Source organism: Aquarana catesbeiana, linkage group LG07 (assembly GCF_042186555.1).
Source record: "Aquarana catesbeiana isolate 2022-GZ linkage group LG07, ASM4218655v1, whole genome shotgun sequence".
In the NCBI taxonomy this organism is placed as follows: domain Eukaryota; kingdom Metazoa; phylum Chordata; class Amphibia; order Anura; family Ranidae; genus Aquarana; species Aquarana catesbeiana.
The window spans coordinates 4691581-4705658 of record NC_133330.1 but is presented as its reverse complement, the minus strand read 5'-3'; the positions used below and the strand labels follow the sequence as shown (position 1 = coordinate 4705658).

Here is a 14078-nt window from a genome sequence, read left to right as displayed (position 1 = left end):
CCTACCAATGGGAAGTGCTATGTAGATATAGCTTTGGGCCTACATTTTTGGAGGTGGCTACATGTATTGTTATGCAGCCAAGGCCAAGGTCTGTACAAATAATAAGATCTCAATAGTCTTTAAAGGGGCATCTGTCAGGGTTACCCCCTTTAACCTCATCACTTTGCCATAGCCCTAGAGCCCATGGATATTATGGTGCGAATATAGGCTCTACTGAGAAAAATCGTTATATGAAAATGATGCCCTTCTACACAATGTGATTTCTTTTCTCCAAGCTGTCTTACTTATATTTAACATTTTTGATTCCTTCTCAGGAACCGAAAAATGTTAAATTTAGGAATTAATAAATGCAAGTTTATCCTTCTCCCAACAGACCTTCAATCAAAGGTCATGGTGGTCACTCCCCCACTCAAATGGGTAGAGGAGTTCAAATATCTGGGTATCCAAGTGTGCAAAGAACTGAATAGTTTCTATACTCTCAATGTGTAACCTGCTCTGTTTCCATTAAGGGAGAAATGTGCTTCCTTGGCTAATCTTCTGCTTAATTTAATGGACATGTCAACCTTCTCAAAATGATGTTTCTTCTAAAGTTTAACTATGTTTTTCGTAATTATCCTACCTGGGGACCCAAAACATTCTTTAGATTGGTGGATCAATGTCTTAGTTCATTCATATAGAATGGTGATCTTCTGAGATTGGTGAAGTCTACCCTACATCTGCCTGTTCAGGGGGTGGGATGGCCTTACCAAACCTTCAAAGTGTATATTGGGGTGTAGTCCTGGCCACAGTGAGGTGGTGACTTACTCTTAATTAGGGATGGGCTGAACATCCCCCGGTTCGGTTTGCACCAGAACTTGCGAACAGGCAAAAAATTTGTGTGAACATGCGAACAAGTTAAAATCTATGGGACACGAACAAGAAAAACGAAAAGTGCTCATTTAAAGGCTTATATGCAATTTATTGCCATAAAAAGTGTTTGGGGACCCGGGTACTGCCCAAGTGGACATGTATCAATGCAAAAAAAGTTTTAAAAATGGCCGTTTTTTACAGGAGCAGTGATTTTAGGAATGCTTAAAGTGAAACAATAAAAATGAAATATTCCTTTTAATATCATGCCTGGGGGGTCTCCTTAGTCTACCTGTAAATTAGTGCATCTTTCCCGTGTTTAGAACAGTACCACAGCAAAATTTTAAAGTGACCTTAGAAAAGAAAAGTTTCTTCTCTGCCTTTGAATTGTGTAATTTCGTTAGAACATCCTAAGCTGACAACCAAGAAGCCTTTGATTGCTCTGAAGGGTTGGCTAGATACTCCTCCTCCAACCTATGAACAAGCTGGGTAAGCTGCAATTCATGGGGCTTAGTGTTAGTTTTAATGGATGAGATAAAAATGCTTCTAAGATAGCATTTGAATGCATCCCATGGGATGAGTTCATCCTATAGAAGAATTCTAATGTTGGTTGACTAGTAATAATAATTAATAAATATAATTATTACTAGTGTCATACAACATCAGAATTCTACTATAGCTTGTAGGCGGAGCATTGGACCGGAAATGTCCAATTGCGGCGTCGAAAAGTTTAGCTGCTCCGTCGAATCTTCTTAAAACATTCGACAGACTCCATAAGCCTTCAATGACAGATTTGACCTTAATTATTTTGGATTTTCGGACGAATGCATTTTTTAACGAAACAAAATAAATAAAAACGAATTTTGGGAATAACTAAATAAATTTATTTTTCGGAAGAAAGCGAAATTCCGAAATTAATTATTTCAGTGTGCACATGTCTAATGGTAACCATATGGGGAAAGATTTGGCCTTCATGGGTTCGTTGACATCCAGCCAGCCTGCCACTTCGGTGGCAGTACTGAAGAAGTGTGCCCATCCATTGACTGTTACGTGCAAACAAGCCGGGTACAGCATGGCATATGGCAGCCCCAGGGGCTGCAATCTTTGCTTGACATCCATGAACTTGTCACGCTGATGCTGTACCTCAGCAGGATAAAAGGATACCTTCACTCCATTATACTGAATGTTGGGCCTTTCCCTCACCAGTCATAGCACTTTTTCTCTATCACGGTAGTGAAGAAGGCGGGCAAGAACTGGCCTGGGGGCATTGCCGGTAATGCTCTCATAGGCGTAAAAGCTTATTTACCAAAGGTATCTATTAGCCAATGTTCAATTAATTCAGTAGGATCCCTGTCTTCAACCTTTTCCGGGAGCCCCACTATGCGAACATTGTTGCGACGCAACCTGTTTTCTATATCATCTGTTTTGTCCTTGTTCTCATGTGCTAAACGGGCATTTGAATGGGACTCAGCAATCAGGGAAGGGAGCTTGTCTTCCAGGTCGCTTATGCGACTTTCCACTGCGGTGGTTCACTCACAAATCTTTTGCAGAACCTGTCTTTCCTCTGTCAGACCCACCCAGATGCTCCTTGACTGTATTGACTGAAGCTGTACATTTATTCACAACCTGTAGAATCTGGATCAGTGTAGGCTCACCCACAGATGTTTCTTCAGTGCCTGGTGCTGGGTCAAAGTCTGGCAGGGGCATGACGTCTGCCTCAGCTCCATGCTCCAACCCAGTCTCCTGCTCTGCCTCTGTAGCATCTGTGTCCTGCTCAGCTGTGCCCTGGCTCAGCAATTCTGAAAGCTTTTTTGTGTAATACTGAATGTCCCCAGGATTGTCCTTCCCTGCAGCATGAGTTAACTCACTTTTAGCTCCAGGATCTTTAGGCTTATCAGCTCCTTGTGTTCACTGAGGCAAGGTGAGGCAGCTGCACCATGTGGTGTGTCATGGGCGGCTGCTTCTTTCTTGTTTTTGCGTGTCATGGCGATGTTGCATCGTGACACAGGAGGCACCCTTGGAATTGTTGAAAAGCTCTAGATGGCCAGGAAGAGGATCGTTTGCAGGATTAAACTCGAGAGCTCCATGAGGCTACACTACTCATATGCCAAGTTTGGCCATGCCCCCCTTGTCTCATTTTAGAATCATCCAGATCCCCAGATCTCCTTGCCATATTTTTTCTCCATCACAGATCCCCAGATATGGGCACAATTGGGTCAGGACATATTGCCCACTGGAAAAATCTCTACATTTCAGTATTTAACCTCTGCATTTCACTTTCCTAGTCGGATGCTATTCCGATACTTCCAAATATGGCATGCAGCTCGGTCCTTTAGGCTGATCCAATCAAAACTCTTTTCCCATAGTACTCTTCAAAAACTTGTTTCATCTCTCCATTCTTCCCCTCTCTGTGTAGATTCACCTAAAATTTTTAAAGGGTGGGAGCAATGCAAACTTGACATTCCCAATCTGGATTGAAAGGTCTGGGAAGACATGAAAACGGTTCTAAGCTGGTTATATCCTTCAGGGATGAATTGATCCAGTTTAAGTTTTTACATAGGATCTATCCCCAAAGGTCTCCTAGCTGTCCACATTGCCAGGTAGCCCCTGGAACATGTACTGGACTTACACCAAATTGCATCACTTTTAGTGACATGATAAGCAGTATATGATACTCTAAAAAATACCTGCTTGCAACTGACCTTACTGGTATCTCTTGCGTTGGCCCTTTTGAGTATACACAAGGATGAACAGAGACCTCATCACACTAAATTGCTAACATCATAGTAAATGTATTATGCTAATAAAGAAATTCTTTATTGATGGGTCTTGCCCTTACCACACACAGTGTCTTCAAGAGAAATGTCCGTTTTGAGATTTGGTGTTTACAAGTTAAAATCATTTTTTTTTTTGGTCTAGGGATAGAATTATTGCTCTCACTTAACGATCTCGGCGATATCTCACATGTGTGGTTTGAACACCGTTTTCATATGCAGGCGCTATTCACGTATGCGTTCACTTCTGCGCATGAGCTCGGTGGGATGGGGTGCTTTAAATTTTTTAAATTTATTTTTCTTATTTATTTTACTTTTTGTTTTTGTATTTTGACACTGTACTTTTAAAAAAAAAATGTTTTGGGTCACTTTTGTTCCTATTACAAGGAATGTAAACATCCCTTGTAATAGAAAAAAAGCATGACAGGACCTCTTAAATATGAGATCTGGGGTCAAAAAGACCCCAGATCTCATATTTACACTAAAATGCAATAATTTTTTTTTAATTTAATTTGGAAAAAAAATTTAAAAAAATCTCCTTTAAGAGCACTGTGTGGAAGTGAAGTTTTGACATTGCTTCCTCCAGTCAATGCTATGGAGCCAGTCCAGTCAATCCAGTCAATCTTACCTCACTCAGCAGCCATCCAAGCAGGAAAGAGGGCCCGATTGTCTCCTCCGCTACCAAGGGCTCCAGGAAAGCGTTGGAGACCACCACTGCCCCTTCCTACCCTGCCCTCCTTCTCTCTTCCCCCTCTTATTGTCCATTTTTCCTCCTCCTTTTCTCCCACTTCCTCCTTTTTTCCTTACTGATTTATCTGAAATGAACCATCCAGATTGGCTCACTTACTATTTGTGGTGCACCACAAATGCTGTTTTTGTATACTTATAGCCATACCTTTAATATTGTTTGGTCGTTTATCTTATTTATAACACAACATTATGTAACAATAAAGGAATCCTTATTTATAAAATAAAAAAAAACAAAATAAATGATGAAATGGTGGCTGAAAGTTGACACATTTTGCAATGGACTTCCTCTGAAAATGTAAGTCATACATTTAGCTTTTCTAAAGGTCTTCTTTGGCATCTAAAAGGTCCTATTGATTTAGTAAAAACTTATTTTTCTTTATTCTTTTTTTATTTTAAGGGCTGTTGTAAGGAATGATCTGATCTATCCATCCATTGAGTACAGTATATTACTTATCAACCAAAAAGATCTAATGTCTATCAAAACCTACATCGGGGTTCCTGTACTTGGGAGAAAAAGGAGAAAATTATTTGTCGAAAATATTTGAGAAATCATTAATTATATGTTGTTCAGTACTTAGACTAAAACTGCATTTTTGTTTCAAAATAGTTATCTGTTTGTCAGCTTTAAAAGAATCTGATCTGATTATTGATTAAAAACAATGTTGCATTTAAAAGCAATTTAGGTGCATAAAAAAAGCTCTTTAAAATTGTGGTAGACAAATTAGTCTATTATTAGTTATTTTGAGGTTAACCAGAGCAAAAAGGAGAAAATAATTTAGTGATGATATTTATCAAAGTATTATATGTTGCTCATTAATCAAACTAAACTCAGATGTTTCCCTATTTGTCAGCTTTTAAACAATCTGATCTGGGCATTTATAAAAACTTTGCTCTAATTAATATCTTCGTATGTGCATAGAAAATGGCAGACAAATTAGTCTCAGTTATTTTCGGGAATAACCAAAGTGTATTAAAACTGCTACATTTGGTCTGGTCATGACCTCTGGTCATGCAAGGGTAAGTACATGTATGAGCACCTGACAAGTTTACATTTTATACAGGACAAAACTGACCATCAGTTAAACATGGCACAGAGATTCAAAAATGTCAAAGCTCACAGTGATATTTTCAGAATGACGCCCGGATTAACTTTAAGTGATAATAAGACCTCATAAGTGCCTCCATAAGGTCCTTGTTCCTCAGGCTGTAGATCAGAGGATTCAGCAATGGGTTAATGAGGGCAGATATGACTGAAAACAGTTTGTTTAAACTGAACATATCACTGGAGGAGGGAACCAAATAAATAAAAATTAAGGAGCCATAAAAGATGAAGACAACGGTGAGGTGTGATGTGCAGGTGGAGAAGGCTTTCCTCTTTCCAGTCTTGCTACGGATTCTGAGGATGGTACTGAAAATATAGACATAGGGAAGAAAGGTCATAAGTATGACTCCGAATCCAACACCAATACTTGCTATGAATATGACCACCATGTTTATGAAGGGGTCAGTACATGTAATTTGCAATAAGTGTGGAAGGTCACAAAGGAAGTTGTGGACAGAAGATGGTCCACAGAAGGACAACCTGAGCAAAAATAAAGTATGAACCAAAGAGAGAGAACATCCTGCAACCCAGACCAGAGAGGCCATACAAGTACAGACCCTCCAAGACATAATTAGTTTGTAATGTAGGGGGTGGCAGATGGCAAGATAGCGGTCGTAGGACATAGCCGAGAGCAAGAAAAGCTCTGAATGAGCAAAGGAGAGGTAAAAAAATACTTGGGCTATACAGGCAGGAATGGATATTGATCGGCTCTTTATGACCAAATCAAAGAGCATCCTTGGTGCGGTCACTGATGAATAGGACATGTCCAGAAATGCCAAGTTGGCAAGAAAAAAATACATGGGGTTGTGCAGATTGTAGTGAGCGAGGACCAAGAAAAAAATAAGAAGGTTTGTGATAAGAGTAGTCAGATAGATCAGAAGGAAGAGAGCAAAAAGTGCATTCATGGTCTGTGGATGGTCTGATAGACCCACAAGAGTAAGAGATGTAATCTCTGTCACATTTCTCATATTATTCTTTTTCCTTTCTCTTAGATCTCTGAGGAGTGATAGGAAAATACAGTACACTCAGGTTTGCTTGTAGCATTTCTCGCAGCTATTGATTTATTCTTATATAAAATGTTGGCATTCCCTCAGGACGGTCTGCTGCGTTGTAAGAACACAAAGCCTCATTAAAGGTCTCTAAAGATCTAATTTATAAAAGCCTTGGGATCCCCTCTCCGATAATTGGAAAGAGTGTTTAAAATTAGAATTTGAAATCCACAGAAAATGTTTTTATCTTTTTATCGCCTCTATTACTTATTGGTTAGTAGACAGAGTGATCTAAAACAATACAAAAGGAACATTGCTTTTCTTTTAGCTTTCATCATTTTGTAGATACATTTTTTTAAGGGCTGTCGAATAAAAACTTCATTGAATCACACAGTTGATAGTCAATAAGGAAAGTAAAACTTGTCCAGGGCCAACACCGTTTGGTAGCAGCAACAACATGCAGAGACACAAGGCACAGGTAGTGTCAGGGATACTGAATGCAGGGCTTCCAGCACCAGGGATGACCAGCTCTATGTAGCTGCACTCAGGAAACTGAAACCAAACTGTGTTTGCTTTAACCACTTCAGCCCCGGAAAGGTTTTCCCCCTCTTCATGACCAGGACATTTTTTGCGATTCGGCACTGTGTTGCTTTAACTGACAATTGCGTGGTCGTGCGACGCTGTACCCAAACAAAATTGATGTCCTTTTTTTCCGCACAAATCTTTTGGCGGTAATTGATCACCTCTGTGGTTTTTATTTTTTTGCGCTATAAACAAAAAAAAGGATAAAACATTTTGAAAAAAACCCAATATTTTAACATTTCTACTATGATACTTATCCAATAAAAAAAAAAAAAAAAATTTCTTCATCAATTTAGGCCAATTTGTATTCTGCTTCATATTTTTGGTAAAAAAAAAATCCCAAAAAGCGTATATTGATTAGTTTGCACAAAAGTTATCGCGTCTACAAACTATGGGATAGATTTATAGGCTTTTAATTTTTTTTAATTGTTTTTACTAGTAATGGCAGCGATCAGAGGTTTTTAGCGGGACTACAACATTGCGGTGGACACATCTGACACTAAGTGACACTTTCTTGGGGACCAGTGGCACCAATACAGTGATCGGTGCTAAAAAATATGCACTGTCATGATATAAATGACACTGGCAAGGAAGGGGTTAACATCAGGGGCAATCAAAGGGTTAAATGCGCTCCTAAGGAGTACTTTCTAACTGAGTGGGGGATGGACTGACTGGAGGAAGAGGGGACATCTGTGTTGCTGATTAGCAGGAACACAGGATCTCTCTGTTCCTGCTGATGAGATGGAATCGTGCCTTACTTCCTTAACCTCCATGTAAGTGGATAATGCACTTGGAGGCACCTGTGTTTGTCTTCTCATTTGCATATCTGGGGTCTGCTTTCAACTCCCCCCTCAAAGGCTGCCAAGGTTGTTTTGGACTGCTAAAGTAATCTATACAGGTCTCCTCCCCTCTTCATCTCTCCCCCTCCACATATAATGAGTATCCATTTCCAGGACTTATTGATGGACTCATGTTTTAAATCTCAATCTCATTACATTTTTTTGTCTGACAGAACGACGGTCTGCCCTGTTTACATAGGCAGACCACTGTTCTGCCTCTTCTATGAACGATCGTGGGTGGCCAGCGGCCATCGTAGCCGCTGGACCCGAGGATTGGCTCCCACTGTGTCCAGAGCTGACAACAGGAATCACGTACAGGTACGTGATTTTGTGCTTAAGGGCCGCCCTGCCCCAGTAAATGTACATGGGGCAGTCCTTAGGTGGTTAAAGTGGTTGTAAAGGCACAAGGTTTTTTACCTTTTTCATGCATGTAAAAACCTTCTGTGTGTAGCAGCCCCCCCAACACTTACCTGAGCCCCATATTGATCCAATGATGTCCACAAGAGCCTTGGCTTTCTGGGGACTCGCACTCCCGATTGGCTTTTGGAAGCAGCGGGAGCCATTGGCTCCCACTGCTGTCAATCACAGTCAGTGAGCCAATCAGGTGAGAGAAGGGGTGGGGCCAAGCCATGTCTCCGTGTGAATGGACACACAGAGCCACGGCTCAGGAGCGCGCCTGCTTGGGTGCCTTGCTTCTTGCCGTGGGGGCACCCGGCAGGAAGGGAGGGGCCAGGAGCGCCAGTGTGGGACCCGAGAAGAGTAGGAATGTCCCCCCCAATCCATACCAGGCCCTTCAAGTCAGGCATGGATATTAAAGGGAGCCCCACACCTAAAGTTTTTTAAAAAATAGTGTGGGGGTCCCCCAGGCACTATATACTCTGAGCAGCAGTATATATACTATATGGCCTGCCCTATATACTCTGTAGAAAATTGGGCCTTACCAGAACACTGTAAGCCCTCACAGTTACTCTTTTTAAGCACAGGCACTGCTGTGAAATATTATATAAAGAATTGTAATTACATGCCCATTGTTAAACAAGGGCAGAAAAATTGGGCCTTGGGTATTGGTGGTGCCACAAGACTGTAACACCTCACAGATACTCTTGTTTGGTGCAGGAATGGGCCCTGCTGTGAAAAATGACTGCCAGTTTCTTGTTCTTCTGTGGCACCCCCTCTCTAGGCCCTTCCTCAGCTTGGGAACCAACATCGGAGCCTTCAAAATGCTGCGCATCCTCCAGCAGCATATAACCAATGCTGTGATTGAATAACTCTGGGGACTTACTCCGTGCATGATGGTGGGACTACGGAAGGAGTGACTGTGGACAAGGAGCTGGTGGAATAGGCTGCTTTGGCAGCTGCGTTGGAAGGCAAACTACTCTGAGCCTGAGTGACAGAGGATGAGGAGGATGAGGACGGCTTTGTTATCCACTCCACCAACTCTTCTGTATGTTCTGGCTCAATAACACGGCCAGTAGCAGAAAAAAAGCATGCCCCGCGGCCACCTGCACCATGTCCATGACCAGCACTGATGACTGTAAACCAGGGGTCTCCATCTGGTGGCCCTCCAGCTGTTGAGAAACTACAAGTCCCATGAGGCATTGCAAGGCTGACAGTTAGAAGCATGACTCCCATGAGCAGAGGCATGATGGGACTTGTAGTTTCGCAACAGCAGTCCTAAAAAAATTATTTCAGGGATCTAGGGGCTATATTGAAGAGAAGGACCTCCAAGGTGGTCTTTTTAGAGATATTGCCTGTACCTCGAGCCACACCAGAGAGGCAGCAGGAACTCAGATAACTTAACAAGTGGCAGAGGAATTGGTGCCGGGAATAGAGTTTCAGGTACCTGGAGAACTGGGCTGACTTTTCATTTGGTTACTGGCTCTATAGTAGGTACAGACTGCACCGTAATGGAGAGGCTGAAACCAAAAAGTTGGAGAGGATGGCCAAAAAGTTGGAGGTGCTTTTAAACTGGTGAGGGGGGCAGGTTTAGAGGAAGTAATAACCAGCAGTGAGTGAAGGTCAGAGGGTGCTAATAGAGGCATTAGAGGTAGTATAACCATAATACTTAAACCCTGGGTGGATTGGCAAAACAAAATTACAGCCACAGAACAAATAAGGAGGAAATAACATGTGCTTGTACAAAACTGAGAGGCATGTACATGAATTCCAGGAGCCTAGCTAACAAAATGGAAGAACTGGAGCTGGTGATACACGAGGAGGATTTTGACTTTGTGAGAATATCAGAAACTTGGTTTGACAGCTCACATGACTGTCTGGCAACTATCCAGGGGTTATTCCTTGTATCGGAGGGACAGGGAGGGTAAAAGAGAAGGATGGGTATGCCTGTATATCAAGAATTATTTGCTAATGAACGTGAGGGATGACATTGCAAATAGGGAAAGGGGGGAGGCAAAATCCGTGTGGGTGGAACTTCAAAGGGAAGAAACAAGTGGAAAAATTAATAGGGGAGGTATGCTACAGGCCCCTTAGCCTGAAAGATGAGGAGTAGTTGGATATTCTATCACAGTTAGTAATTGCAGAAATGGATCTTGTTGAGGTTTTACTCAGCAATCCCATCAAACATTTAGATATTTACAGCCACCAAACTCATGATAAGTTTTGAAGCCATTAAAACAAACTCATTGGCATCATGTCTATTGATACGCTATCAGTAATTTTAAACAATTCAATGAAACATTTACAAAATTTGGAAACTTCGAATATCTTATTCACAACCACCTCATTTTGATCTAATTTTGATATAAATATGTCAAATTCCACATTTTTTTTGTAGCATTGCACCCAAATTAACTTTAAAGCCTAACTCCATTTTTATTGAAAAAAAAACATTGCCCCCTGGGTGATCTATGTGCATTGCAAATATTTTAACAAACTTTGTTGCAGATTCCCACCATTTATTATTCTGATGAAATTCCTGTGTGTTTCTCTGTATCCATGTGGGAAAGTGAATCTAATGGGAGTGGTTTCATAATTATCAATCAGCTGCAGGGCCTGCATGAGGAAACCTGCTGGGCCTGCATCCCTTTAGATGTGTTCCTAATGGGAGTATCTCACCAAAGATTATATTTTTATTCCAGGGGATGCCAGAAATCTGACTTGTATTTTAGTGCAGATTTCTGGGAAAATCGGTGAGCCAATTACACAAGCAGGAAATTATGCTTTTTATTTGAGGGGGGGGGGAGGTCTGTACACATTCTGTGTATAGAACACCTCCAGGTGGCCATATTGCTTTTTCAGAAAATTACAGCAGCTGCAAATCGAAAAAGAAAGGTAATTTTTAAAAACATTCAATTACAATAGGACTTGTGTCACAACGGTATACACTATATTGTTTTTTTTTGTATTTGCTATTTATCACCATGAAAGTGGCGTTACCCTTTAAATGATAATAAGATCTCATAAGTTCCTTGTTCCTCAGGTTGTAGATTAGAGGGTTAAACAGTGGATTGACGATGGCATTTGTCACTGAAAAAAAAGTTAGTTTGGAACGGAACACATTGCTGGGGCTAGGGGACCAAATAAATAACAGCTACATTTGAAAAAATGAAAGAACCATTACAGAGGAAGATCATCATATTGTGAAATGTGCAAGTGGAGAGTTATTCAAACTAAAACTGTATTTTTTTCACATTTTTCTCTATTTGTCAGTTTTTAGCAAAAATAATGACCTAAATTTTTTGTAGAAGAAGTTCAAGGCTTCCTTCAAGTAAGGTGAACAGAAGAAGCTGATACAAAGTTTGTTTATACAGTGGCACATGTTTGTAAGATGCAAAACATAATATATCTGACAAAAAACATGGTTTAATTTTTATTTATTTTTTTAAACTGTACACCAGTAAACATCCTTGTCCATAGAATATGTGTAAAACATTTTGGCAGGGTATTGTGAGATTAAGTGATGCATATTGAATCTTCTAAATGTGGCCTGGACAACCAGAATACACTGACCCTTGGTCATTAAAGGGTTAAGTACATCTACTAGTAACTGATATTTGTTATATTTTATGAAAGACACTTTCTGAAATTTTTAGTCAACTAGAAATACAGAAGTGTCAATCTTCAGCTATTTATGTTCAGTAGCACGTCTGAATTAATTTTAAGTGATAATAGGACCTCATAAGTGCCTCCATAAGGTCCTTGTTCCTCAGGCTGTAGATCAGAGGATTCAGCAAGGGGTTAATGAGGGAAGATATGACTGTAAACAGTTTGTTTAAACTGAACATATTGCTGGAAGAGGTAACAAAGCAAATACAAATAAAGGAGCCATAAAAGATGAAGACCACAGTGAGGTGTGATGAGCAGGTGGAGAATGCTTTCATCTTTCCAGTCTTGCCACGGATTCTAAGGATGGTAAATCTCATAATATATAGATTTGGTCAACATAATACAGAAGTGTTAAATGTCACAATTTTATTTTCATCATTGCATCCAGATTAATTTTGAATGATAAAAATACCTCATAAGTGCTTCTATGAGATCTTTGTTCCTCAAGCTGTAGATCAGATAATTCAGCAATTGGTTAATGAGGGCAGATATGACTGTAAACAGTTTGTACAAATTCAACATATTGCTTGAGATGGGAACCAAATAAATAAAACTGAAAGAGCTTAAGTAGTCACAGAGTGATTGTGAAGTTAAGCAATGCACATTGAATCTGCTAAATGTTGCCTGGGCACCCAGGTAACACTGAACCTTGGTCATGAAAGGGCTAAGTACAACTACGAGTGACTAACATTTTTACATTTTATGAAAGACACTACTAAAACTTTTAGACACCCTGAAATGCAAAAGTATCAATATTCACATACCTGTATTTGTTTTCAGAATGATATCTGAATTAACTTTAAGTGATAATAGGACCTCATAAGTGCCTCCATAAGGTCCTTGTTCCTCAGGCTGTAGATCAGAGGATTCAGCAATGGGTTAATGAGGGCAGATATGACTGTAAACAGTTTGTTTAAATTGAACATATTGCTGGAGGAGGGAACAAAGTAAATGAAAATAAAGGAGCCATAAAAGATGAAGACCACGGTGAGGTGTGATGAGCAGGTGGAGAATGCTTTAATCTTTCCAGTCTTGCTACGGATTCTAAATATGGTACTGAATATATAGACATAGGGAAGGAAGGTAAGAAGAAAGGCTCCCAATCCAAGACTAGCACCTGTCGAGAACATGGCCACTATGTTTACGAAGGGGTCAGTACAGGTAATTTGATATAAGTGTGGAAGGTCGCAAAAGAAGTTGTGGACGGATGTTGGTCCACAGAAGGACAACCTGAGCAAAAATAAAGTATGAACCAAAGACAGAGAACATCCTGCAACCCAGACCAGAGAGGACATATTAGCACAGACCCTCCAAGACATAATTCGTTTGTAATGTAGAGGGTGGCAGATAGCGATGTAGCGGTCATAGGACATAGCCGAGAGCAAAAAAATTTCAGAGTCAGCAAAGGAGATGTAGAAAAAGACTTGGGCTATACAGGCAGGAATGGATATTAATCCAATTTTGGTGACCAAATCAAAGAGCATCTTAGGTGTGGTCACTGATGAATAGCAGATATCCAGAAATGCCAAGTTGGCCAGAAAAAAATACATTGGGTTGTGCAGATGGTAATCAGTGAGGACCAAGAAAAAAATAAGAAGGTTTGTGATAAGAGTCATCAGATATATCAGAAGGAAGAGCACAAAAAGTCCATTCATGGTCAGTGGATGGTCTGATAGACCCACAAGTGTAAGAGACATAACCTTTGTAAGATTCCTCATAATGCTTTTTGTCTGCTTAAATTTTTTTTAATTGGACATTAATACATTTATCATTCTGAGGAATTAGTAAAATTAAAACATGTACAGTCTGCCTTCAAATTATACTTAAAGATATTTGTGCAAGCTAGTGATTCGTTCTTATATAAAATGTTGATGGTCCTACAGGACATTCTGCTGTGTTGTAAGAACACAAATCTGAAAGTCTCATTAAAGGTCTCTTAAGAATTATTTTATAATACCTTTGTGACTTGAGAGCCCTTTCAAAATAATTTGGTTCAGTTATAAACATTTAAATTGTAAATAAAATCCACTGAAATTGTTTTAATATTTTTGTCACTTTTTAATTGGCTAAGGGAAAGGTATCCTAAAAAAATATCCTTCATTTATAGATAGGTAAAAATTGGCTAGTGGCT

The 14078-nt window shown here is 40.0% G+C and overlaps 2 protein-coding genes across 2 annotated transcripts; both read right to left on the bottom strand.

The window, feature by feature from the left end:
* Nucleotides 1-5498: 5498 nt before the first annotated feature.
* On the bottom strand, nucleotides 5499-6446 carry LOC141102315 (olfactory receptor 2A2-like). The gene has a single exon (XM_073591275.1). The coding sequence runs from the start codon at nucleotides 6438-6440 to the stop codon at nucleotides 5499-5501; it is 942 nt and encodes a 313-aa protein (XP_073447376.1). The 5' UTR covers nucleotides 6441-6446.
* A 6277-nt stretch (nucleotides 6447-12723) lies between these two features.
* LOC141102314 (olfactory receptor 1G1-like) lies at nucleotides 12724-13665 on the bottom strand. The gene has a single exon (XM_073591274.1). It carries the CDS (start codon nucleotides 13663-13665, stop codon nucleotides 12724-12726), a length of 942 nt encoding a protein of 313 aa, XP_073447375.1.
* Nucleotides 13666-14078: the final 413 nt, after the last annotated feature.

Bases quoted from the DNA above. Each gene is read 5' to 3' on its own strand.
- LOC141102314 (XM_073591274.1), bottom strand. From the start codon at position 13,665: ATGAGGAATCTTACAAAGGTTATGTCTCTTACACTTGTGGGTCTATCA.
- LOC141102315 (XM_073591275.1), bottom strand. From the start codon at position 6,440: ATGAGAAATGTGACAGAGATTACATCTCTTACTCTTGTGGGTCTATCA.